The sequence below is a fragment of the Bos mutus genome, chromosome 17 (assembly GCF_027580195.1).
Source record: "Bos mutus isolate GX-2022 chromosome 17, NWIPB_WYAK_1.1, whole genome shotgun sequence".
Classification (NCBI taxonomy): Eukaryota; Metazoa; Chordata; class Mammalia; order Artiodactyla; family Bovidae; genus Bos; species Bos mutus.
In genome coordinates this window covers 32,941,493-32,969,102 of record NC_091633.1, presented here as the reverse complement: position 1 = coordinate 32,969,102, position 27,610 = coordinate 32,941,493, and the positions used below count along the sequence as shown (strand labels likewise).

General features: G+C 38.0%; 1 protein-coding gene across 20 annotated transcripts in view; it reads right to left on the bottom strand.

The window, feature by feature from the left end:
* The window catches only part of RAPGEF2 (Rap guanine nucleotide exchange factor 2), a 275,244-nt gene that overhangs the window by 9,930 nt on the left and 237,704 nt on the right, over nt 1-27,610 (bottom strand). For 18 of the 20 annotated variants that reach the window (XM_070386449.1, XM_070386454.1, XM_070386455.1 and 15 more), the window contains 14 exons: nt 24,117-24,269; nt 23,687-23,851; nt 21,465-21,572; nt 21,173-21,376; nt 20,964-21,072; nt 20,235-20,481; nt 14,580-14,737; nt 13,728-13,968; nt 9,269-9,652; nt 7,036-7,247; nt 6,820-6,943; nt 6,182-6,205; nt 4,875-5,098; nt 3,067-3,267 (listed from right to left, as the gene is read on the bottom strand). In XM_070386449.1, coding sequence (XP_070242550.1) covers nt 3,067-3,267; nt 4,875-5,098; nt 6,182-6,205; nt 6,820-6,943; nt 7,036-7,247; nt 9,269-9,652; nt 13,728-13,968; nt 14,580-14,737; nt 20,235-20,481; nt 20,964-21,072; nt 21,173-21,376; nt 21,465-21,572; nt 23,687-23,851; nt 24,117-24,269 — 2,554 coding nt within the window. The remainder of the gene's footprint in view (nt 1-3,066; nt 3,268-4,874; nt 5,099-6,181; nt 6,206-6,819; nt 6,944-7,035; nt 7,248-9,268; nt 9,653-13,727; nt 13,969-14,579; nt 14,738-20,234; nt 20,482-20,963; nt 21,073-21,172; nt 21,377-21,464; nt 21,573-23,686; nt 23,852-24,116; nt 24,270-27,610) is intronic. The other 2 variants (XM_070386451.1, XM_070386460.1) reach the window with 1 other exon arrangement.

Below are 27,610 nucleotides of genomic sequence, written 5' to 3'. Positions count from 1 at the left end.
GAACAACAAAGAGACCTAAGGAGAGGCATTAGAGGCTGAAACTACCTCAATTAATATTAGTTTTGTGGGGTTTTTTTGGCTGTGCTGGGTCTTCATTGCTGTGTGTGGGCTTTCTCGAGTTGAGGCCAGCAGGGACTACTCTCTAGCTGTGGTGTGGTGGCTTCTCATTGTGGTAGCTTCTCTTATTGTAGAGCAGGAGTCTAGGACTCGTGGGCTCAGTGGTTGCAGCTCCCAGGTCCTAGAGCACAGGCTCGACAGTTGTGGCATCCAGGCTTAACTGCTCCAAGGCATACGGAATCTTCCCAGGTAAGGGATCAAACCTGTGTCCCCTGCATTGGCAGGAGGATTCTTAACCACTGGACCACCAGGGACGTCCTTAAATATTTACTTTTGTCAGCTTGGGTCTCAGTTGTAACATGCAGGCTTAGTTGCCCTGCAGTATATGGGATCTTAGTTGACCAGGAATCAAATCCTCAGCCCCTGCATTGGAAGGCAGCTTCTTTACCACTGAACCACCAAGGAAGTCCTTATGTTAGTTTTGATGTTCTCAGACTTAACAGAATCCATTAAAAAAGGAGGAATGAAATTTAACCAAGATTTAATCCTTCATTTCACCTCATGTAAGTGTCTGATACTACTTTTTAATACAATCTTTTAAAAATCATTTTTCAAGCAATCTTTTAATTATGCATACAAATAATAATATACACAGGATACATCAAAACACTAGTTACACTAAAGCTACATGAATAAATAGCTTTAATTTGGAAAAAAAATTCCCAGACAGCATCACACACAGAATGAAAAAGTGCTGCCTTTGAATAATGCAGATGGATGTGAAGATGCTATGCCTCAGAAAACTCTGTTCCACTCTGAAAGTACTTTGATGACAAAGACGTTAAAATAAGAAATGCATGAAGGGAGACCTCCCTGGCAGTCCAGTGGTTAAGACATAGCCTTCCAATGCAGGGCTTGCAAGTTTGGTCTCTGGTCATGGAGCTAAGATCCTACCTGCCTCATGGCCAAAACACCAAAATATAAAACAGAAGCAATATTGCAACAAATTTACTAAAGACTTTAAAAAATGGTCCACATCAAAAACAAAAAAATTTTTTAAGTGTATAAAGTATTCAGAATAAAACTTGGTTCATGAATGGGGGTGGTGGGTGAACTCAGCAACTCTAAGTTAATATTTTATAGTATGTGACTTTAAATGTTTATTAAACTCTCTTAAGAAGACACATGACTATTTCATCCATACTCCTGAAGCTCATAAATTCAAATAGGCCTAAAAATATTGGAGGGAGAGTCTCCTTGGGAAAGGGGGGGATGACTCTCTGTTAGGTGTGCCTCCATGTGGAGTAACAGGCTGTGTGCAGAAAAGAAGCAGAAAAGAGGCAATAGAGGTTGACTTGCAGGAGTACAGGGATATTCATAACAGGGAAGTGGAGGGACTTCCCTGGAGGTCCAGTGGTTAAGATGCTGTACTTCCACTGCAGGGGGCTTGGGTTCCATCCCTGGTGGGGGAACTAGATCCCATACGCCACATGGTACAGCCAAAAAATAAATAAAATTATATTTAAAAAATAACACAGTGGACAAAGGAACATTAATTCAGTTTGTTTGTGATAGAGGCAGCAAAACAAATATTTCGAAGAGGAAAATGTCCCATAAAGGGAAGATATTTCACTTTTCCCCAATTCAACAAATGGGACACCTGCTGATCAGGAGGAAGGAGCCAGTGACAGAGTACTCATGACAGAGCACATGTCACAGAGCACTCGTGACAGGGCACACAGAGCATCTAGGACTCCTGCCTGATGCATGGACAGCCTGCAGCCGGCCGGGAACTGTCCCAGCTACCAGTACCCTATTCTGTCAAGAGTCAGCTCTGCTGCCAGTTGTTTTTTAAAATTTCTTTCCTTTTATTAATATTGTTTCCTGTCACACAGACACACACACACATATATACAGACAGAAAAAAGAACTAGAACATTTTATGAAAAATAATTTTGCTCCATTTACATAAAAGGACTAAACTAGTCCATACTTTACTTTTAATAGGAAAGATGAAGCTCCTGTAACTGGAGCTGACTATTTTCCTCCCAAGTTACAGAACTGATGATTCAACAAATGAAAGTTACGCCTCCAGACAAATCATTTCACTTAGAAATATTCTGCCTAAATTCCAGCAACTCATTGATCAAAAGGTTAAACTAGTTTAAATAAGGTATATGGGCCAAGCAGCTTCTGTACTTGCTAAAAGTTAAATGAGTAAAAGCCCCATGGCCTGCCTCTGCCCCATCGCTATGACAAAGGAGCATGACTGAATGAGATGCTCTATAAAAACAGTTCTTCCCACTAGCAAAAGTAAAGTTTAACTTCATCAACATTAATGTCTTATTAAGAGGGGACAATCAGGGAAAACTCAGGTATATCAGATGAGGTTATCCAAAATAAGCACTGTTCCCTAATCTGAGCAGCAGGCGGTGAATGAACAGTGCCAAAAGGGCGTGTGGGTTGTTTGCATTTTTGTCGAGTTGTGTGAGTTGTTCGGATAGTTTGGAAACTAAGCCCTTGTCGGTCACATTGTTTGCAAATATTTTCTCCCATTCTGTCAGTGGTCTTTTCATTTTGTTTATGGTTTCCTTTGCCATGTGAAAGCTTGTGAGTTTGATTAGGTCCAATTTGTTTATTTTTGGTTTTGTTTCAATTGCCTTGGGACACTGACCCAAGAAAATGTTGCTATGATCTATGTCAGAGAATGTTTTTGCTTATGTTCTCTTCTAGGAGTTTTATGATGATAGGTCTTATGTTAAAGTTTTCAAGCCATTTTGAGTTTTTTATTTGTATGGTGAGAGGGCACGTTCTAACCTGACTGATTTACATGGGGCTGTCCAGCTTTCCTAGCACCACTTGAAGAGACTGTCTTTTTCTTAATGCATATTCTTGACTCTGTTGAAGATTAACTGACCGCAGTAATTAACCCAACTTTGTAATTCAACTATACTTTGATAAAAAAATAAATGGGGGAAAAAAAAAGAGGGTGTGAATGGAGTCACCTACCGAAAGGTGGGAGGTCCTTTACGGGAACTTTCTTCCGTGAAGGGTAAAGGGACACGGCGGGAACCTGCAGTCCCTGGTTGAGTTTGTGTGGCGGCTGCGGCGGCTGGGGCTGCGGCTGTGCTTTCGGCTGCAACCCCGCTCTCGGGGCCACTGGGGAGGTCTCCGATTTGACAGGCTTTTTGTCAGTGGGATTCTTAGGCACTGGTAATTGTTTGGTTTGAAAATAGAACAAGAAGTTGAAGAGGTTAGTGGCCACATATAAGATAATTATAGAACTGCATGAGCGTTTTCTGCAGTTAGAATACAGAAATGTGTATCTTTTTTCCTGTTCCTCATAAAAAGGATAGAAACAAGGGCAGGGGGAGAACTTTTGTTACAGAAAAAAGGCATAGCAGGACAAGATTTACTTTATGAAGCTAGCCATCTCAAAGGATGATTATACTATTAAGTACCACATTAAAAAAAAACTGTGGATAGTTTAATATGTTATGTCTATAAAAAACCCAAATATATTATAACATTGTAAGAGGAAAATTGTTAGAAATTATTTTCCTAAAATGGTACCCCAAATCCCATGATATGTTTTAAGTTAATGGATAATATTAGCTACAATCTTTTTACTACCAAATTCTCTCTCCTATGGGTTAGAATTATCTACGTTGCTAATAGCACTCAGTACTGCTTGAGTATTATACTGAGTGTATAATTCCATGGCAGATAGACGGCAAGCCAATTTTACAGGGCAATCAAATGCTGTATTTAAAGTGTATTAATATTCAAGACAACTCAATGACATATTTGACTTCCTCCGTTTTACACATTAAAGGAGCTTAAATAACCTGCCTAAGGTGGCATTGTTAGGACAAGGAACAAACACGATTTTAATTCAGACCAATCTGACTGCTGAGGACAAGCTCTTCTCCATGATACCTGGTGCTTTTCTAGTACTTGGGTAAATCTAATATAATAACCTGAATCGTCTCAATCATCCAGCATTTAAACTCTGTAGAAGGTATCTTCAAACTTGCCCATTGTTGTTAATTAGTTGCTAAGTTGTGTCTGACTCTTTGTGACCTCATGGACCGTAGTCCACCAGCATCCTCTGTCCATGGGATTCTCCAGGCAAGATTACTGGAGTGGGTAACCATTTCCTCCACCAGGGGATCTTCCCAACCTAGGGATCGAACCTGTGTCTCCTGCACTGACAGGTGTATTCTTTATCACTGAGCTACCAGGGCAGCCCTAAAAGATCCCGAAGTGTCCTAAATGGAAAATGCCTCTGTCTTACAAATACAAATGCCAAGAGAAAGAAAGCAGCCCCCATTTCTCACCAGGCCAGATCTATGCATTAGGCTGAGCTGAGGTTCCCTATGGAGCAGAATTTCCGCTGTACGTGGCAGCTGAACTGACTACTGGGTGCCTTCTGGGCAAAGGGGTAAGGGGCAGCTAGTACACCTCGGTCTGTGCCCCTCCCAGACTGCCCATCACTTTGCAGGTATCTTTGTGAGAAAACAAGGGATGGGAATGGGTGCTGCATCTACCCATGTGTCCCTTGCCTGCACCCTGGTGGCACTGGGATGAAACCAAATAAGCCAGTCACCCTGAAGTAGTCTATGGTGTCATGGTCTCCACGCTAAACCCCACTGGACACGAGCCCAAACCCAGGACTGCGCTGTGTGCTGTTAATTACAGGAAAGGCTAGCGTGTCTCAGGATGCTATGTGCCCCTGCAACCTGCCCTGCTGTGCTGGCACAGGAAGCCTATCTGCATTCCAACTGGACCTGCAGCCACTTTAAGGAGAAACTCACGTGTGTTGGTGGCCGGCTCACACTGCAGGGATAGCGTCTGAAGACTCTCCTCATCCATCTCGAGCTCCAGATTGGACAGGTACTGCTTCACTTTGCGAGCCATCTGGGCATCTTCATATAGCTTTTTGGCATTGAGAAAGGAGCTACGACGCACCCGCTTTTTATGCCCACCTGTCTGAGCAACATCTAGCACGGTTGCGTTTGTACTACCCTGGCTGAGCGACCTGGAAGATGAAAAGGCAGAGATGCAGCTTGCTCCAGTACAGGGTCACCGTACCCACAGAAAACGTGCCAAGACTTCTCTAACAGTCTAGTTCAAGAGGCCACATGCCTCATTCTGGTAAGTAAACTGTCACAAAGGAATATAGAATCATATCATATTTATATAGATTAAAATATAATATATAGATTTAAATGATTTTTTTCAAATTAAAAGAATTCTACATACACTATATGTATACATATACGTTTGGTACTTGTTCTGTTTGAACTAAAAATTCTACTTTTTGCCTATAGAAAGCATCCAAGGTAGTTCTCTTGTAGAAGCCAGCAATTAATAATTATTATATATAAAAGCTCATGCAAGAATACACAGTTACAATAATTAAGAGTGACATTAAATTTATTTCTTCTAAAAGGGATGTCTTACATAGATTTAAAGAAATTTACCCACAATGTTCACAATAGTTTTCTTATTGCTTGGGTTAAGTGTAGTGAGTTTTTCAAGTAATATGGTCAATTTGTTAATAAAATGGTCATGCAAATGTAAAAACACATGTACAGGAACTAGCATATGAGTTGTTAAGAATTATTTTTGAAAAGGACTGGTTTATAGAATGAAAACAGTAGTTAGCTGAGCTGTAAAAAATTTAGTTTTAACATGTAGGGGCACCTTCTGTATTACATAGATTGACTTCACAAAAATCTGTGCAACAGTATTTAAATTGCACAATTTTCCCTTCTAACATCCTTTCTCCCCTCACCCCAGGTTAGACTTTTCTCATTTCAAAACACACAAATTGTATTAAAATTAAATCTTTTTGAAAGCTCAGGAGTAAGGCTTGGCCTGTGGTTCCCCAGAACAGTCATCAGTCATTTCACAGCTCTCATGGGTCATGACCTCAAAAGCAAAAGCCCCAGTAGATTAAACTTGAAGTCAGTTTGCCAACTGAAATTCTGCTAGAGCAAGAGGGTTAAGAAAAAAAAATGCAAAAATGCAAAGCGTCAGGAAACACAGCGGGTAAGAAAAACACAATGCCATGAGCAGGATGAGAACTGTGTGGGTGTGCAGTGCCCCCACCACTTACCCCAGACTCCTCCACTTCTTCTTCCTGTAAGTGAGAGCCGTGGAGGTTGAAGCATGGGTGTAGAGAGAGACAGAGAGATCACAAGCTCAGAAAGAAAGGACCAGACTTCTGGATAAGCAGTACTAGAAGCCCACAAACCATAAACTGCATAATCGCCTCACGCACACACATAACTGGACCAGCAATAGCTTTCTGGCTCAAAAGACAAATAAAAGTAAATATTCTGTTGTAAAGACTTTTTGTTCTCTCTTTCACTGGATTCATCATTTTTGGCTACACTGACAGCTCAATCCATTGTGTGGACAGTGAGACAATACCACTTGGATCATTTACATATTTTAGTTCATACTATCAATTATGCCTTTTAGCTCTGTAAATCAGCATTCTGAAAAATAAGAATAGTTGTGTCTCATGGTCAATGAAAAGTGTCTGAGGGACAAACTGTTTTCACTGACAGCCCAAAGTGCACCAGATGTGGAATCAGACAGTCATTCTGAATTACAGCTCAACAGAGATTCTGTACACACCCTGATAAATCTCGCCACAGATGGATGTATTCAAAACCTTCTCTCATTGATTAGGAAGCTCTAAGCTCAACCTTCTCTAACCCCAGGAACACTGCTGAGGGAGACACTCACCGAGTCCTGAACATGAGGGCAGGGTCCATGTTCACAGAGGCCATTCGGCCAACGTGACGTATTTCCTTTGCAATCATTCTTAGCTTCTCAAAATTGACCAGCCCGTCAACCTTGGAGTCATTCCCTGTAATTGGTAAAGAAGGAAAGGGGAATCACATGGCATTCATCCTATACCTCCACCGGTGGAGACAGAAACCTTCCAACTTACATATTTACCTTCGTGAAGGAACGTAAGATCCTTCTTGATCACTGGGAACAGGGGGATGATAGGAGGCTGCAGGTTCTGACTGTTGAGGACATTGCGGTATTTTGCCATGTTTCTGGAAGGATCAAACAGGTCTTGGAGATCTTGAAACAGCTTTTCGTATTTATTGGGAAGTTTCTCCCAGGTAGTTCGCAGTCTTGCCACCGGCGCCAGGTTTAGGCCACTGAGAGGGAAAAAGAAAAGTGGTATAAAATTAAATGACTTGTCCTATTGAAGGAAGGTAAGAATGTATTGCTTATTTATTAACACAGAACACTTCTGCATGCATGCTGTGTATACACAGGAATGTACAGGATTCAAAGGACTATTAATAATTCTGGGTAATGAGAACTGAAGATGGAAGCAGGGACAGGGCCTTGGGGTTTTCCTCTTTTTCCGTTTATAGCCTCTGGTCTGTCTACCGCAGGCAGAACTACTACAATGTCAAGTGTCATGAGGGCAGCGCTGTGTTTCACTGCATGATCTCCGTACATCAAGTACTTGGCACCAAGCAGGCATTTGATAAAGCAGATTAACAAATATCCTGTGACACTGGGTCATTTGTAGAGACGTGGATGGACCTAGAGTCTGTCGTACAGAGTGAAGTAAGTCAGAAAGAGAAAAATAAATATCATATAATACTGCTTATATGTGGAATCTAGAAAAATGGTACAGGTGAACCTAGTTCTAGGGCAGGAATAGAGATGCAGATGTAGAGAATGAATGTGTGGATATGAGAAGGAGGGGGATGAATTGGGAGATTAAGACTGACATATATTAATAAACACTACCATGTGTGAAATAGAGAGCTAGTGGGAAGCTGCTGTATAACACAGGAAGCTCGCCTCTGTGCTCTGTGATGACCTAGAGGGGTGGGATGGGGAAGGAAGGGAGGGAGGTCCAAGAGGGAGAGGATATATGTATCCTTATGACTGACTCACTTTGTTGTACAAAAGTAAGGAACACAATGTTGCAAAGCAATTGTACCCCCAAAAATACGTATATATATATATATATCCTATGATAATAATTTTAAAGCTATAAGAACAATAATAGTATGATCAAATTCTTAAACAGAAAAAATGACTAATTTAATCATCAGCATCAATTTTGTTCGTTGTTTCAAGCTGTATTTTCTTCCAGCCTCTAAGCACTTAGAGGAGAAGAAAATTAACATTTAGTAGGCATCCATCTGCCCTGTGCAACTGATGGAACTCTATACACATCATACTATTTAGGTTACTTGATAACTCTTTGGGTCATTGTTATTTTATATAGAAATAAATTGACATTCAGAGAAATTCAAATAATTTGCCCCAAGTCACAGAGCTAAAAAAAAAAGGCAAACACAGATTTTCTGGGCTTTAAATCAGCATACAAGGTTTTTTTTTTAACTGAAGTACAGCTGATTTACAATGATGTGTTAGTTTCAGGTGTACAGCACAGTGATTTGTCATATATCAGTACACTCACATACACATACATATATATCTGTTCTTTTTCGGATTCTTTTCTGTTACAGGCTATTACAAAATACTGAGTATAGTTCCCTATGCTATACAGTAGGGCCTTGTTGTTTATCTACTTTAAATATGTTAGTTGCTCGGTCGAGTCCAACTCTTCGTGACCCGGACTATACCCTGCCAGGCTCCTCTGTCCATAGAATTCTCCAGTCAAGAATAGTGGAATGGCTTGCCATTTCTTACTCCAGAGGATCTTCCTGACCCAGAGATCAAATCCAGGTCTCCTGAATTGCAGATAGATTCTTTACCATTTGAGCCATCAGGGAAGCCCATTTTATATATAATAGTGTATATATTTTAAACCAAACTCCTAAATCATCCTTCTCTCTCTCTCTCCCATTTGCTAACCATAAGTTTATTTCGTATGTCTATGGGTCTACTTCTGTTTTGTAAATAAGTGCATTTACACATAGATATATATATTTAGGTTCCACATATAAATGATACCATATGATATTTGTCTTACTCTGTCTGACTTTACTTAGTATAATAATCTCTAGGACCATCCATTATAAGAGACTTTAAATAAAGCATTACAATTAGGATTCAGAGAAAAAGAATTATTCCATATGACGCAATTAAAAAACTACTACACTCCTACAAATTGTATGGCTTTCCTGGATTGATATAATATTTTTTAACCTGCAAACTGAATCAACTCTTACAATGAACGTGCTCTCACCTGATGATCGCAAACATGGAGTTAAAATTCTTGCACTCCCTACAGTGCAGAGCTATCTTGATGAAATGCTTAATGATCTTCATCCTCTTCAGCTGGTTTGTCTCCCGCAGAATCTCAGATGCTACCCAAAACGTCTCCTGGTTAATGACTTCCTCGAATGTCTTCAGGTTGGCACAGCTGGTTTTTGATTTGAGCTTGAATAAGTCATCGATGTACTCAGTGGGCTCGATGTTGCGGAAAAGCTCGAAGTTGCGCATGGAGAGCTGCGTGGCCACCTCCACGGTGCTGAGCTGCAGCAGTGAGATCTGGCTCTCTCGCAGCAGCTCCTGTGCATCCTCATCCGAGCAAAGGGTTTCCGTCTCCATGTTGTTTTTCAAGTAATACCTGTGAGAGACACAGAATCCAAAGCCTGAGCAGCAATCTCAAAACATTCCTGGAAGAACGCTGCTGTCTACAGAACAGCAATGAGAACGTGCTGCTGAATGATGCAGGGACTCTGCTTGGCAGACGGAGGAGGCAGTGGCTCCTCAGACGCCAGACCACAGAACCCCATCCAGAAGCCACTGATAGAAGCAAACACATCACACGGAACTGCATTTGTATCAACTGCAATCCATTTTCTACTACTCTTCCTTCCTTCTAGATTATTATTATTATTATTTTTTTTTTTTTTTGGCTAATAAGGACAGAAAATAGCTGAACTTAGATAATCGGTTTAAATAAGGAAATGGGATCCAAGGAAGGAAGCGAGAATCCAACACAGAGTGACCACTCTGTTCCCCAGAGATTCTCTGTGACTACTGGTCCACCCAAGTTCACCTATTTATTTAAATACCAAAGGAACCTGTAAGCCATTTGCCTCTATTTGATGCTATGAGGAGAACGATCCTAAGACGGACTTTGACTTTCGAATATCTGATTTTCACAAAAACCCTACACATAAGTGGGGTGTGTGTTTTTCCTGCTTGTCAGATGAAGAAACAAAGGCTCAGAAAGATGAACACCAGCTGTAGAGAGAGCACTCAGGGTCACTGCGCCTTTCTCTTTGTCAGCAACTTGTCCAAAGAGAATGCAAATGTTAGGGTTCCAGAAGAAGAAGACGAAAAAGAAAGACCATGAGAAAATACTTGAGGAGATAATAGTTGAAAACTTCCTAAAATGGGGAAGGAAATAATCACCCAAGTCCAAGAAACCCAGAGAGTCCCAAACAGGATAAACCCAGGAGAAACACCCCAAGACACATATTAATCAAATTAACAAAGATCAAACACAAAGAACAAATATTAAAAGCAGCAAGGGAAAAACAACAAATAACACACAAGGAATTCCCATAAGGATAACAGCTGATCTTTCAATAGAAACTCTTCAAGCCAGGAGGGAATGGCAAGACATACTTAAAATGATGAAAGAAAATAACCTACAGCCCAGATTATTGTACCCAGCAAGGATCTCATTCAAGTATGAAGGAGAAATCAAAAGCTTTTCAGACAAGCAAAAGCTGAGAGAATTCTGCACCACCAAACCAGCTCTCCAACAAATACTAAAGGATATTCTCTAGACAGGAAACACAAAAATGGTGTATAAACTCAACCCAAAACAATAAAGTAAATGGCAACGGGATCATACTTATTAGTAATTACCTTAAAACGTAAATGGTTGAATGCCCCAACCAAAAGACAAAGACTGGCTGAATGGATACAAAAACAAGACCCTACATATGTTGTCTACAAGAGACCCACCTCAAAACAGGGGACACATACAGACTGAAAGTGAAGGGCTGGAAAAAGATTTTCCATGCAAATAGGGACCAAAAGAAAGCAGGAGTCACAATACTTGTATCAGATAAATTAGACTTTAAAACAAAGGCTGTGAAAAGAGATAAAGAAGGTCACTACATAATGATCAAAGGATCAATCCAAGAAGAAGATATAACAATTATAAATATATATCCACCCAACATGGGAGCACCGCAGTATGTAAGACAAATCCTAACAAGTATGAAAGGAGAAATTAACAATAACACAATAATAGTGGGAGACTTTAGTACCCCACTCACACTTATGGATAGATCAACTAAACAGAAAATTAACAAGGAAAAAAAAAAAAAAAACATGTATCTATAAAGCTCACTAAAGCAAAGCACAGTAAAATGAGGTATGGCAATAAAAGGCATTAAATTTATCAAATAAAAAAAATAAATAAAGTGCTGAAAAATTAAAGCTGTCAATTCTGTAATAGATATTCATTGAAAGTATCTTTTGAAATGGGGGTGAAAACACCTTCAGAGAAATGAAAGCTAAGGAAGCATGCACGAGCTATAAAAAATGATAAAGTCCTTTATGAATGATGATAATATCAAAACAAAACTGGGAAATACAGGAAGGAGTAAAGAGCACTACGAACAGTCAATACATGGATAAACATTAGAAACTATTCTCTTTTCTTAATTTCTTCATGGTAAACTATCAACATTATATTGTGAAATTTTTCAGAAAAAAAAAAAATCAAGTCTGATGGGAAGAAATAACATTAAGCTAATCTTTAAAAAATTATTTTGAATGAGTTCTCCAAAGTAAAATTGAATTTTTAGCTAAAATAGCAATGCTTCTCTTGAGATTAAGACTTTGAAAAGAATTTATTTCTGTATTACAAATAAGAGCAATATTTGAACCTGAGTGGAGTCTTAAAAACACTTTTAATCTTAATTTATGCTATTTTGAAAATATGTAAAAAGAGGAAGAAGCAGTGGAGGGAGGGATTAGGGAAGAAAGGTGAATGACAAAAAATAATGTTATTTAGTAGTTGAGTCTAGTTCCTGCATGGCTGGATACAAGATTCATGAAACGATATGGTTTTTATGTTACCTTCTACAATATTTTCAGTTTTTTCCTTCATAATTGTTAATCTCAATATACTCATCTTGTGTATCATATTTATTAAAATCATATTAATTTTGCAAGATGAAGACACTGTGTAACATTGCAAAAATCAGGATTCAGGAAAAAGAAAGAAGAATGAAAATCCATACGTCAGAACAATGCAATTCTATTTTTCATGAACCATAAAAAAAAAAAAAAAAAAGGAAGGAGAGGGGACTGAGTTTTAGTTGCATTCGAGCATAAAGGAAATAGCAACAATGTTCTTTTCAAATGATCGGTATCATAAAGCCTGTTTTCAGGATATCGTGGGTCCATAAAAAAAAAAAAAAAAAAAAAAAAAAAAAAAAAAGAGAATGCAAATGTTTACTCTGTTAATTTTTTTTTTTTTTTACCGATTTTATAGAAAGATGCTTTCTTAAGCCAGACTCCATAAAGGAAGAAGCAGAATGAGAATTGTGGTCCTGTCAAACTGGCCTTCTGCATATTTCGCCAAAGCTGACGTGACAGAAGACACAGACCTCGGGGCTTGACAGTCATAGATGTTCTCAGCTTTGATCACTCACGAAGCCTGTGATGTGAATCCATTTATAATTTTGTTGAGCAAGGACTGTGAATCAGGACTCTGCACCTCAGTGGAGATGTGGAGAACTCCATCATGATCACAGACAGATCAATGATATTTAAATGATAACAAGAAAAATGGACACTACCTACCAGGGTTGGGGCTGGCAATAAAGTGAAAGTGAAGAAGAGCAAGAAAGTTATAGCTGACAGAAAGAAAACAGAAGTTCGGAATGAATTAAATCAGGTTTAGATGTTTAACACAAAAGGCAGGAATACAATGAAACACTCCATATGATGAGAAAAAAAGAAAAAATGTGATTTATGAAAACACTCATTTTTCAGAAAGTGCAAAATCTAGTCATTATACGAAAGCCAAGACATAACTACTTTTCCAACTTTCCCTAATTTGTGATTTGAGAATATCAATGGAAACACCATTTAAGAGACACAAAACCACCTGAGAGGCTGACAAAACCCCATACAATGTTTTCCTGCAAATACAAGGCAGCAGAAGACCAAGCCCTGAAGCAACTAGGCTTTGGTTCCAGTGTTAAGGATATTTCATTAGTGTCATGAACAATAATAGGCAGCTTTAGCCAACCACACTGTCATAGATATCTCCACCTAAACAAATGGAGCTCCTAGAAAAGTCAGGTAGGCAGAAGCAAATGGCAGAAGATGGTGGAAGGTGTGTTGTGAATGTGCATCTCCCAGGAGATGGCTGTGCCTTTCTGCCAGCCCGTGTCCTGATGGGAGCACAAGCACTGGTGAGCAGCAAGGAACGGTCAGGTCACAGCACCCTTGTTTTGCACAAGTTCCTAAGAGATCCTTGTGAGGGTCAACCGTCTACTGTGTGCATTCCCTTTGATATGGCAATGCTCAGTGAATGAGGCAAATCTTCTTTTTAATCTTCAGGGATACTTATTTTAAAAACCCTTCGAAAGTGTTCACCGGCCATTGGTGTGGGATTTGGGGAGGTGGGGGTAGAGAAATCCAACAGGATGAGGAACGTCTACCTTCCGCTCAGCTGTATTCTGTCAGCAAGTTTGGAAAGCTGATCTGGAAGCCTTCTTTGCTTGATCACTCCCTCTGGTGTGACAGAGACTTCACAGAGCGAGTACTGATCTGGGGTGGCGGTCACGGCAAACTCCCGGATGGCCTGAATGACCACTTCCTTCGCCGTAGTGTCCTTACTGATCATGATGTATCGGCTTTGCTGGTCAGCCTTGAAAACCCTTAGCACTTGATCTGGCAAATCTGGTGGAAAGAAGAGTCATATGTCAGTAGAAAGGATTTCAGTACATGGTAATAAAATTAAACAAAGCAATGTGAAAAAAATTCTCAGAAAAGACAATGCTAAACTTCCATCTCTCCCTTACATCAGCAATTCTTCTTCAAAGATTGATTCAGTCAACATATAGGCACACCGAATGAACACATTTGCCCTAGGATAACCAAATGATCCACAAACAAACAGATCAGATCACAATAGCAGCAGTTAAAGTTGTCAGGTTGGCAGCAGAAAGGAAAAAATTTAAATCTAAAGTTCATCTTTATTATATTGAAAAATCCAGGAAGCTGATCTAAAATATGCCTCTTACTTTTTATTTAATATGACCTGATAATATCTGCATGATACTATATTAACTTCATTTTATGAAAGGGAACATCTGAGAGATCCATTTGCTTGTGGGCATACTAAATTAGTCTGAGTAATAATAAAAAAACCAGTTCCAACTGTTTGAAATTTAATCATGACTTTTAGCATCTGACAGAGTCCATGCCAAAGCAAGAGAGATACATATAGCACTACCATTACATTGGGGGGGGAAAAAGAGAAAAAACAAATCTATACGAGTGGTGCTCACCAGGAGTAGCACTGAAGTCTAAAATGCGATGGTGTGACTGCAGTAAGTCAGGATTACTGGACGATAAGGTTCCGCTGACAGGCAGTGCAGTTGGGATGTGCTTAGTCTGCCTTAATCCTACTATGCTGTCATCTTGAGACTGACCAATCCCGATATCACTGAACCAAGAAAAAAGGTACAAAATAAATGATCAGCAACTTAAAAAGTTATGACTCACCAATAGATAGTGCACGGTTTAAGAAATAAACCATATTTCAGAATACTAGCAGTTAATGTACAAATATTAATAAATTTGATTGTAAATTACAAAAGCTGCTACTGCTTGTGTATCCAACTCAAGTGCATGTTTCTTTAAAACCTGTCTTTTTAACTAGATGAGTCATAACGAGTATTAGTAGTTTCTGAGTTACAGACATATATTTAAGAAAAGATAAGTCCGAGTTAGTCATGGAAATAGAGTTAAGAAAAAGCACATTTTAAGAAAGGCATTTAGTCACTCAATTGATGACTTCTGCCTCAGAATGATAAGTTGTTTTATAATCTTATCTTTAAGAACTGAAGAAATTGAGTAAAATGAATGGAGGAAAAAAAGTCCAAACTGTCCCAATTTCATCCTCCAGTGTTTCAGAGAGATAAATGAGATCACGATAGAGTCAAATGTAAAGAAAGCCTGACACAGACATTATTTCTTAATTATATGGAGCATAAAAAAGTAGTGGTGCATGGTGACATTTCTTGGCACCAAAGAAGAGGCAGTGGAAATCCAATGACTCACTTTTACTTTTAACTCTCTACTTAAAATTTCTAGTTCTAGATTTAAGCTCCAAGAGTACTGCTTACTATTGATAGCTACAAACTCACTTCCATTTATAAAAGCCTGGGCATAACTCTTGAAACATGATTTAATAATACATAAAAACTATTTCTAGATTTGAAGGGCCAACTATTTCCAAAACAAAACATCAGAATAAAGCAGTAAGCACAAACACAAAATTAACAGAACACAAGCAAATGGTTATAGTTCTGACCAATTTCTATAAGTACCTTGAAGAGAAAGAAGATCATACTACGGTTGCGACATAAATCAAGGTGTCATAAAATTAAGATGCAGCATCATTACGTTTTTAGACATGACAGCTTGATCATAATACCTACTACCTACCATTTTTAATGGCTGTGCAAAAGAAAGAAAGAAAGAAAAACCTAGCAGCATTCTTCCTTTTTATTTGGGAGAGAAATGGAAATTACAAAGGCAAGTAAGTAAGGACAAGACTTGGGATGATGTTAGTATAAATTCTTCAAAACTCATATGTGAACATGGTCCAGAGATCCCACTCCTGGGCATATATCTGGAGAAAACACCAATCTGAAAAGACATATGCACTCCATTTACATTTACACTGCAGCACTATTTACAATGGCCAGGACATGGTAACAACCTAAGTGCCCATGAACAGAAGAACGGATAAAGAAGATGTGGTATACACACACAATGGCATATTTCTTAGCTATAAAAAAGGAAGAAATAATGCCACTTGTAGCAATATAGGTGGGACCTAGAGATGAGCATACTAAGGGAAGGAAGTCTGATGAGAATGACAAATCTACTATATTGCTTATGTGTGGAATATTAAAAAAAAATGATACAAATGAACTTATTTACAAATCAGAAATAGACTCATAGATATAGAAAACATATGGTTACCAAAGGAGAAAGGGGAGGGGGAGGAATAAATTAGGAGTTTGGAATTAACATATGCACACTACTATATATAAAACAGATAACAAGGACCCTCTGTATATAGCACAAGAAACTATACTCACTCTCTTATAATACTAATGGAAAAGAATCTAAAAAAGAATGAATACACAAACATATATACTTATAAAACTGAATCACTTTGCAGTACACCTGAAACTAAGAAATACTATAAATCAACTAGATTTCAATAAAAATTTAAAAAATTCTTAGCTATATTCATAACAAAACTATATTTCTATTTAAGTGCATAGAGGTATGTATATATAGACAAAAAGGATTAATGTCCATTAAAACATTCACATTATTAGTGGAATTTTATCTTTCAACCTTATAAAGCAGCCTTTACTGCCCAAAATATGAAAGGTCATACAGGACTCGAGACAACTGTGTGGACTCAGGCCAAAGACAGAGTCAACCGGGCTCCTGTGGCGCAGATGCTATCAGTACTGGTCAGACACTCTGAGCATCCCCCAAAGGTGGCCTTCTTCAGACCCGTTTCCCAGCAACATGTCACACCCAACATGGTGATCTAACACTCTACTCTCACCTATGTGTCTGCCATCCAGACAAAAGAGTACTCCTGGATTGAAACTGTGTTAAAGTACAGATCAGGCTTAGAAAGGTCCAGCTCTGAGCGCAGCCTCTTCCTGCTGGACCTCTGGAACTCTGTCGTTGTTACTGAGATTTTTTTGACCTTGGTTAACTTTGTATGTAGTCTGTTGGCTTATTCTCTCTTTCCTCTGGGTTCAGCAGTGTTTCTCCACTTACTCAACAACTGGCCCTGAGCTCTACTGTCCTCTACTGTCCTCCCCCCTCTACTCACATCCCTCTACTAGGGCTGTCCTTGCCAGGTGGCCACCGTCTGGCACCTTAGCTTCTGTGATACTGATAATCTTTGAGAGAGAGAAAAAAACAAAAACAAAAAAAACAGTGTATCTAGAATATTTATCTGCTTGACTACTTTGATAAGCTTTGTTAGAAAAAAAAAAATCTTTGTAAACATATGCTGATTATTAGGAAAGATTTGCAATTTTCAGGCAAGAGTACTGGAGTGGGGTGCCATTTTCTACTCCAGGGGATCTTCCCGACCCAGGGATGGAAGCTGCATATCCTGCATCTCCAGCACTGGCAGTCAGAATCTTTACAACTAGCACCTAGGAAGCCCCAAGTAATGACTACTATTAAATCAAGTCTCTGCTGCTGCTGCTGCTAAGTCGCTTCAGTCGTGTCCGACTCTGTGCGACCCCATAGATGGCAGCCCACCAGGCTCCCCCGTCCCTGGGATTCTCAAGGCAAGAACACTGGAGTGGGTTGCCATTTCCTTCTCCAATGCATGAAAGTGAAAAGTGAAAGTGAAGTCGCTCAGTCGTGTCCGACTCTTCGCGACCCCATGGACTGCAGCCTACCAGGCTCCTCCATCCATGGGATTTTCCAGGCAAGAGTACTGGAGTGGGGTGTCAATGCCTTCTCCAAATCAAGTCTATATACCAACATAAAAGATCCTACAGTCTACTGAGCCTTCTTTTAAATATAATTATTCTTCTCAATTATATTACATATATAGATGATTTCAAATATTTTTCATATAAAATGTTTATTTTTTTTGAGTTACAACTGCTTTACAATGTTGTGCTAGTTTCTGTTGTACAACAAAGTGAATCAGCCATATGTATACATATATCCCCTCCCTCTAGGACTTCCCTCCCACCACCCGCCACCCCGCCCTCCCCCATCCCACCCATCTAGTTCATCAAAGAGCAGAGAGATCCAAATTTAAACTACAATGAGGTATTGTAAACTCACACCAGTCAGAATGGCCATTATCAAAAAACCTCAAACAATAAATGTTGGGGAGGATGTGGAGATAAGGGATCCTCTTGCACTACTGGTAGGAATGTAAACTGATAAAGCCACTAAGGAGGTTCCTTATAAAACTAAAAACGGAGCTACCATATGACCCAGCAATCCCACTACTGAGCATATACCCTGAGAAAACCATGATTCAAAAAGACACATGTGCAGCCTCAATGTTCACTATAGCAGTATTTACAATAGCCAGGATTGTAACTGACATCACTGACAGATGAATGGATAAAGATGTGGTCCATAATGAAATGTTTAAATGAGTCATATATGTTCTTCAATGTAAATTATTTAACATGTCTCCTCGGTGCTTCCAAATCAACGATCTATTTATCATCCTTTTTTCTTTTCCCTTTTCTAGATTTTGAGTATCTTTCCAAATACACATAATAATGTTATACATCCAAATACACAGAGTAATGTTATGCACAGTGTTCTTATCCTGTGTCCTTTGCCAACACCCTGTACTAGGGATGGATTTCAACTCAGCTCTTACATGTCACATTTCTATTAATACTCACCAGGGTCATGCTGACTTGTGTTAGATTGTTTTAAAGGTTCATATTTAACTCATGGTCAGATATAACTCTGTTTTTTTTTTTAGTTATTGTGCTGCTAATAATTCTACATTTAAGTAATTTTCTTATCCACTTAAAAATGTGTTTTTCATTATGAAGGGTGACTTAAAAAATCAATTCCTATTTTCTGTAATGCCAGCAGGCCTAATCCACTGTCTCTTAGAAACTTACTTGGTACAAACACACTCTCAAGTCTATAAATACTGCCATTGTACACACTGCTGATCCTTAGGACTCTGCTGTAGCAGTCTTTTCTAGCTAATATGAAAGAATCAATCATTATAGTTTAATAGGGACACAAGTTTGATATTCAATCCACTAACAGCATATTCTAGAACATAGCTCTCAAATCTTTGTATGAAATTTTTATCAGAAGTGGAATTAGAAAAGACTCGATAAAGTCTGAATGGTTATATGTATTGCTCCTTTGTAAGACCTATTAGATCATGAAAGAAAGAAAAACAATAACCCTTATGTTTTCAACTTATCTCATATTACTGTAGTTAGAGGAATATATAATAAATAAATTTTGGGCACCCATGTAATTTAATATTTTAAAAAATTTTGACTGATGGCAATTGGGATTTATGGGGCTTCCCAGGTGGTTCAGTGGTAAAGAATCCACCTGCCAAGCAGGAGATGTGGGTTGGATGCTTGGGTTGGGAAGACTGCCCCGAAGGAAATGGCAAACCCATTCCAGTCTTTTTGCCTGGGAAATCTTATGGACAGAGGAGCCTGGTGGGCTCAAAGAACTGGACACAACTTAGTAATTAAACCACCACCACCAACTGAAGTTTATAAAACATCCACAGACCTAGAAGAAGCTAAAGTGAAAAAAAAAGTGAGCAAACAAGCAAAGTTTTAAAAGTGTGACACTTGCAACTCTGTCTGGTATGAGCTGTTGGCATAAACGAACAGCCAAGAAGAGATTCAAGAATACACCTGACATGCTGACTGCAGAGCCCAGCAGGAGGAAAAAAGGAGTTCTGTGCTTGGTTGGTGATGTCTTGTCAACAGTTAAGTAACTGAAAACAGGAGAGAGAAGCAAAAAGAGAAAGGCAAGAGTAGATAGTAGCAGCTGGGAGCCGCAAAAACTCAGTTGGCAAAAGCAGATGCTGACGGTGGAAAACACACCTAGAAACAAAGAAACAAGAGCAGAAACAACCCCATCATGCCAGGGGGGAGACAGGAGTAAAGTCACATTCTTGCTTTTTAAAAGTCCAAATGAGAAATAAAATAGTTCAAACAAAGAAATGCTAACTATCTCTAAGAAGATTGGAGTAGGCAAGCAAGTGGCAAAAATGGGGTAAAAACAATTGTCCAGTTGCCTCTAAGATAGCTCTGCCATAAAAGCTAAAACAATTTTTACACTCCTGAGTAAACATTACATCACCTTCGCTTATTATTTTAATACAATAATAGAATGCAGAGAAAATTTATACAGACACTTACTTATATGGTTTCTGTGGCAAGATACTGATCCGAGTCTTGTCGAGTATCTTTTTGAGCTTGTTCCTTCCCCCAACAGTGTTGGCTTTGCTTTTCTTATTTACTTTTTCAAGTCCTATCACTTGCTCTACATCTACTGCGAGATCTGGAATGGAGTAGCGACTGGCCTTTTTGATGTCTCCAATTTTAGGGAGATGAGGGGCACCATTTCTCTTCTCTTCTGATAATCTTGTTAGAAGTTCTTTAAATACTAAAGAGGAAACAGACACCAAAAAACATCCATTACTGGAAATCTGAATAATTCAAAGACAACTGTAGAACTTGGAAACAGATACTAAGTATAGATTGCCATGATCAAAACTGTAATCCTGTAGAAAAACACTCCTACAAGGAATGAATGACACCAAGAATCTGTTTTGTATGTTTTCTGCCATGTCTACTCAGAATAAGTTACAGGTATTTATTGACAGATTTTTATTCTTTACAATAAAATATTTATCAATAAAAATATCAATAAAATTAAATGTTATGGTCCTCAAGTAAGTAGGCTTTTATTTAAATCTAATTATATGCTTATATAATTAATTCTGTATCTATGCATTTTACTATAAATTTTCAATTCTTATGATGCTTGAATTATAAGCAATGACTTTTCATGATTAAGACATAAATGTTTAAATAAAAGACCAAAAGGAGAAAAATGAGACTATGCAAAAAATGCAAAATACTTACCAAATAAATTGGTTTTCACAGTGATAGATAAATGTGTGTTATTTCTAAGAATTTCCATGGCTTTTGATAGCTGAATATTTTCAAAGTTTTGACCATTTACTTCTAGTATCTAAAAATGAAGTTATAAAATTAATTTCAGTTTCCCAATTGACTGAAGGAAAAGAAGACACCAGTGTTCACCATTACGTTTGCAACTAGAAATGCCATACCTGATCCCCTCGTTTCAAGCCTGCTTCTGTTGCTTTGCTAGCTGAATCCACACTGTCAACAAAGATTCCAAATCCTTTCTCTGAGCCTCCAAGTAAGATAAAAGGCAAAGGAGCTTCTCGGGCTGGTTTCGTTAGCGTCATCAGTCTTCTTTTTGCTTTAGCTGCACATGCAATATTTAACAGCCTTAGATGTCCACCCATTTTCTACAAGAGTTCAAAAAGAGTGGTTTCAAGGATGGGCTGAATAAAATGAACTGAAAGCTGTGATTAAAAACAAAATCACAAATATTACCTCTCTTTCCAGATTATTTTCAAATTCTTCTAGAAATCGAGTCATTGCAGGATCTCCTTCAAAGTCATTGAAGTGATTATTCACCCACAATAATACTACCCGCGTAACCTGAAAAATCAATTAATTTTTAATAGGTTTTCTTCTTTCTAGTGCTAAAGATTTGTGGTTAAGGTCATTGCAAAAAAAGATATCCAACAAACAATTTACCTAACAACAATGAACATGAAAAACAATAACAAAACCTTTAGATTTTATTGATGAGGATACCTTTCTGAAAATATATATTAATACTTTAAATTTGGACTTTATATTGAAGGATGGTAATTAATATATATCTGGCTTACTCTCAAAATATATTTGAAACAGGTCACAACAAAAACTAAAGGGAAAAAAAGAATCAAAATAAATTAATACACAAGAAGACAGAAACTTTAATATCTACAATTCTGCACGAAAAGTGAGTTGCCTTTCCTTACTCTGCTCACATGTTTTCACTGAGCCCTACACCTTTATACATCACAATACACACACTCAGCTATGGAATATTTGCCTTATACCAGCAAGAACTATGCAACCCTCATTAGACTATAAGTTCCATGAAGACAACCTTATCTGTTATGTTCTAAGGGCATCCTTAATATTTATAACAACACCTGGCTCAGAGTAAACTCTCAATAAAATTTTACCAAATGAAAGGAGTATAACTGCAACTTTAAATTAAAAAGCACTTGTTTTACTTTATGTGAGTTTAACTTTCTCAATCTTGAATAATAAGATCAAAGAAATTTTCCGTAGCATTGTTTTCAAGCATTAACTAACCTCTTAAAGCAGGAAAATGAAATATGCTATTCTAGCAGGAAAGAAACAGATGTGACAGTATGCATTTAATCTTTAAACTACAGTTAAAATACTGTTTACAGTTAAATACAGTGGGACAAAGTATAGTATATAATCTGAGAAAACACTCAGGAGTCAAGTTGATATTTATATTAATTTTTTGTCATTTATTATCACTATTGACCATTTTTCAAGTTGAAGAAACCAAGATTATTGTCTCTCCTGAACCTATATCCTTAATACCTGACCTTTTCATAAAATTAAAATTTTGTAGCTGAGATGCCACCTTAAACGTCTACTAGCCGTATTCCAGGTTAGAAAAACGAGATTTGTAAATCATGAATTGAATACTCCAACTACCGCCACCAATACCTTTAAGATTCAGTAAGAGATTGCTGTGAGCCAGACAGTACCAAGTTATTCATCTTCACAACAACCCCAAAATGACACAGATTACTATTTTACAAATAAAGAGATGAGTGACAGGAGAAAAATGGCAGAGGAAATACTCAAAGCAAGTTTTACAGCAGAGGACCTTAGCTGAGGTCTTCTACGCCTGTGACTCTCAGATGATGATATGAAGAGCATCACTGTCCAATGACTGCTCTCAGGCCAAGGGGTAGTCAGCAGCAGGGCCAGCACTGGAGCTGGAAGCCTTTTGCTGTTTGTCCCCAGTTCTGGGTTTCCCACCCTGCCTCTCCCATGTTGGGCCTCATAGAAACAAGGCCATCATATGGAAGGAGAATTGAATACAGGCTAGTTAATTCTCAAACCTCACAAGACTAGGAACTTCATCACCCTCTCTGGCCTTGAAAAAGAGCCTGACTCAAGAGCTGGTGAAGAGGATCAGTTCAGAATTATAAGACAGGGCCCTACCCACCCACACTGGTTGAGAGGAGATGCTGTTTTGGGGCAACTGAAAACCGATAACTTCTATGTGGTGTACACTGGCCAGCTACTGAACCAGAGGATGCACATTCCCAAGGAACCCAGGTGTTTGGGGGTTGTGTTTTAATAGAATTTTCAACAGAACTAGAGTCTAAACATTTGTTGAGGGGAAAGGAGATAGCAGAGGAGGATATGAAGCTCACTTCCTCCCAAAATACATCAACATATGGAATGATTCTCACGGAAAATCTACTGAAACATTTGTTGTCCAATGTATTGGCTTTTGTGTTAAAAGAGAAAATTCTAGGGCTGAACTTAGAATCTATAACAAGAATTAGTATTTGTAGCATCCCTTTTCTTTTGCTTAAAAAATACATTCTCTTAACCCACCAACATAATTTGAACATAACTGGTATAACAACTGTATATATTAAAGTTCTTTAACTTTATATATGAATGTTTCACATTTGAAAGGAAACTAGAACGTATCTTCCAACCTTATCCCTGAGGCTCGGGTCATTAAACCACTCCAACAACTTTTTGCCCACTTCCATAGGGCTACAGAGAAAAGTCCTATAGGTCAACAGGAAGTCTTCTATGAACGTTGGATCCACCACTGAATGTTCTTCCACCAAATGCATCGTTAACCTTTCTGAGGTGCCCTGTAACAAATCAAACGTGTCATAAGCATCCTGCATGCGTGGTATCTACATGTACCTTGATTTCAAATCTTCAGCATAAGATGAACTGGGTAGGAAGATATACAATAATGAATAAGACTCCTATTCATCACAGAAATTCAAAGAGTCTTTACAACTGATACATTTAAGAGAAGTTACACTGAAAAATGAGGAGGGGGCATCCTAAATCATCACAAGCGATACTACCAAAACCCTCCTCCCTCGGGATGTGGCATGTTTGTCTCACCTTGATGACAATGTGCCCCTTTCTTGTTCCAGTCCGATCAAGCTCTCGGTGTTCCTTCACCATGACGATCTCTCCTTCCTCTTCAACTTTTTGCATGTTCTTTTCTACTTGGTTGAGGATACGGCAGTAATCTTGCTGGGCTATGCAGACAAACTAGAATAAAATGTAAGTCACATGTTAATGATAAAGTGCTTGCAAGAGACCTAGCTGCGCTAATGATTCAGTGTTTTAAATATTTAAGACTGACATTTTTCCATGTCTTTCCCATACTTTCTAAATGAGCTCGGTAATGAACCTTCATCAGACTTCTCTGCTTTTTAATGTATTTCTTCCTTGGTCAAGAAAAGTTTCATTTTTAGAATAATTATATGTAATTTATATTAAAAATCCTAACAATTAAAAATAATCAGAAGGTAAAATTAGAATATTCCTTCCTCATGTCCCTTTTGTGATGATTAGAAAACACTGGGGAGTAGAGTGGACTCTTAGGATAGATACCTAAAAAAAAAAAAGATAGGATATATGCATGTGTATATATACACATATATATCTAGATATATGATTTACTTTGCTGTGCACCTGAAACTAACACAGCATTGTAAATTAACTATACACCAATAAAAATTAGAAAAAAAAAGTGCATATCCTTACAACTGTGGTCAGTCAGTCAGTTCAGTCGCTCAGTCATGTCTGACTCTTTGCAACCCCATGGACTACAGCATGCCCGGCCTCCCTGTCCATCACCAACTCCTGGAGTTTACTCAAACTCATGTTCGTTGAGTCAGTGATGCCATCCAATCATCTCATCCTCTGTTATCCCCTTCTCCTCCTGCCCTCAATCTTTCCCAGCATCAGGGTCTTTTCAAATGAGTCAGCTCTTCGCATCAGGTGGCCAAAGTATTAGAGTTTCAGCTTCAGCATCAGTCCTTCCAATGAATATTCAAGATTGATTTCCTTTAGGATGGAATGGTTGGATCTCCTTGCTGTCCAAGGGACTCTCAAGAGTCTTCTCCAACACCACAGTTCAAAAGCATCAATTCTTCGGCACTCAGCTTTCTTTATAGTTCAACTCTCACACCCATACATGACTACTGGAAAACCCATAGCCTTGACTAGACGGACCTTTGTTGGCAAAGTAATGTCTCTGCTTTTTAATATGCTATCTAGGTTGGTGGGCAGAGCAGCAAAAAACCTTTGGAGAGAGTCTATAGGTGGTTGTTTAATTATCTGTTAGGCTCATGGTCCTAACAGAAGAATATGGAAAGAATTCAGAATAGAAGGATGCAATAATGGATTTTAATCAGTCCATCAGGACAGCTGCTGGGCACTGTTTCTGGTTTAAGAATTGTAATGTGCCACCTGAATCCAGGGGACTAAGCTAAGGAGCCACCACTTTTTTTAGGCTGTGACTTTTTGTTTTACTATCAGTGGGCAGGTAAAAAACTGGGACTCTCTGGTGCTTAAGAAATCCTAGCCTGCTAATCAAATCATCACAGAATTGCTTTTAAGAAGAAATTCTCTTAACTGCCCCCATCCTTCCTCACTGCGGCTTCTAGGGCCAGGTGAACTGATTCAGACATGAGCTTTACTACCTCTCACTGTGGAATCCTGAGAAAAGGATTTTTCTCAGGATTTTTTCACTGTGGGTCTTATTTTGCATCTGAAAAGGGGAAATAATCCTAATAGCACCAGCCTCAAAGGGTTGTTGTGGAGGTTTAATGAAATAATCCAGGTGAAGCTCCTCCACTGTGCTAGATACATAATATATGCTTGATAAATTTTATTATGTAAAAATGATGTAAAAACATAATTATCACTTAGTGGGTTTTAAGAATTTGAAAAGATTTTGAGAGCAACAATTTTTTAAAAGATAATTTTAATAAATGATATCGAAATTCAAAGATATCCATGCAGTAGATATTATAAATGTGTGATTATATTATAAAAGAAATCAGCTTAGAAAGGCTGTTCAAAAAGATCCACAAAGGAAGCCACATACTTTTTAAGCTCAAATCATTATTTCTCATAACTGATATTAAGGTTAATCCTTGCTCTTAAAGAAGTTAACAAAAATGTGCACATCAAACAATTACTCCTCCATGACCTCAAAGATAAAAAAAAATTCAGGACTCAGGGCAATCCATTTAATTATATTTCTTAGTAGTTTTAAAGAAAGTGAAGAATGAATTCAAGAAATCACTTATTACACAAAGTAACCAGAAGCCAGTGAGGAGGTAAGAACAGATTTTTAACTTAAAATTTTTGTCTTCTCTGAATTTTGAATAATTTATTCTTATTTTAGAAATCATTTTTAGGGTAGGTCAAATATACTTCAATAAAATATACATATTTAAAATTGCAAAAAAATCATTTAGGAATGAAGGAAGAATGAACATTTCTTTTCTCCTTTAATGTGAAAGATTAAAAGAGAGGGAATGGCTAAATTATAGCACATGGCAGATAAAAGATGCTGCTGATGCTGCTAAGTCGCTTCAGTTGTGTCCGACTCTGTGTGACCCCATAGACGGCAGCCCACCAGGCTCCCCTGTCCCTGGGATTCTCCAGGCAAGAACACTGGAGTGGGTTGCCATTTCCTTCTTCAATGCATCAAAGTGAAAGTGAAGTCGCTCTGTCATGTCCGACTCCATATTCTTGATGTTACATCATTTTTTAAAACATTTTAAACCAAATATTGTAACAATGATTTTAATAGTGATGATGACATCATTATTATTACATTGTGGCTGCCTGACAGGAACTTTCTCACTTTATCCTCCCAACCTCCCATGGCATTCATGGGATGCCATGAAGGTGCTATTATCCCCACTGCACAGATGAAGAGACAGCCGTACCAACGTCATGCTAGTCTCCCAATGTCTCATAAGCATGTGCTCGCTAATTTAATATTATATACATGCATATAAAAATTGTGGAATATAACAAAATCAATTATTACTTTTTAAGAATTATTTATTTTTAAATAAAAAACGATGAATATTTTTAATGATAAAGGGTACCAATCACAAAGGAGAATGATTATTATTTCTGAGCAATGCAAATAACAAGCAATTTTCATTGTTTAACATACTTTTCTATATTTTACATACTTTCTGCATAATCAACAAAGCTTTTTTACAGAAGTAGCAGCAGCAGTTCACATGGAAGAAATAGCATACTACAACATTGCTTCTTCCACTGAGTTGGTTGATATAAAAAACTAATTTTTTTATTCATTTAGATCAAAAAGTTAAAATTCAAAAAGCATAGGCTTTTGTTGTAAGCAATTATGGATAGCTAAGTAAAATTTTTTTAATGCCAAAAACTACCTCCAAACTCATATCTTTAACACTGACCACAGGTTTGCGTATATTTGAAACATGTGGTTCTTGCCTGAAAAATATTTTTAATTTTTTTTCTTTTTACAGGACAGCAAGTTGTTCTCAGTCTCCAAATAATTTTAGGTGTTCTTTCTTATACTAATTTTTAGAGAACAT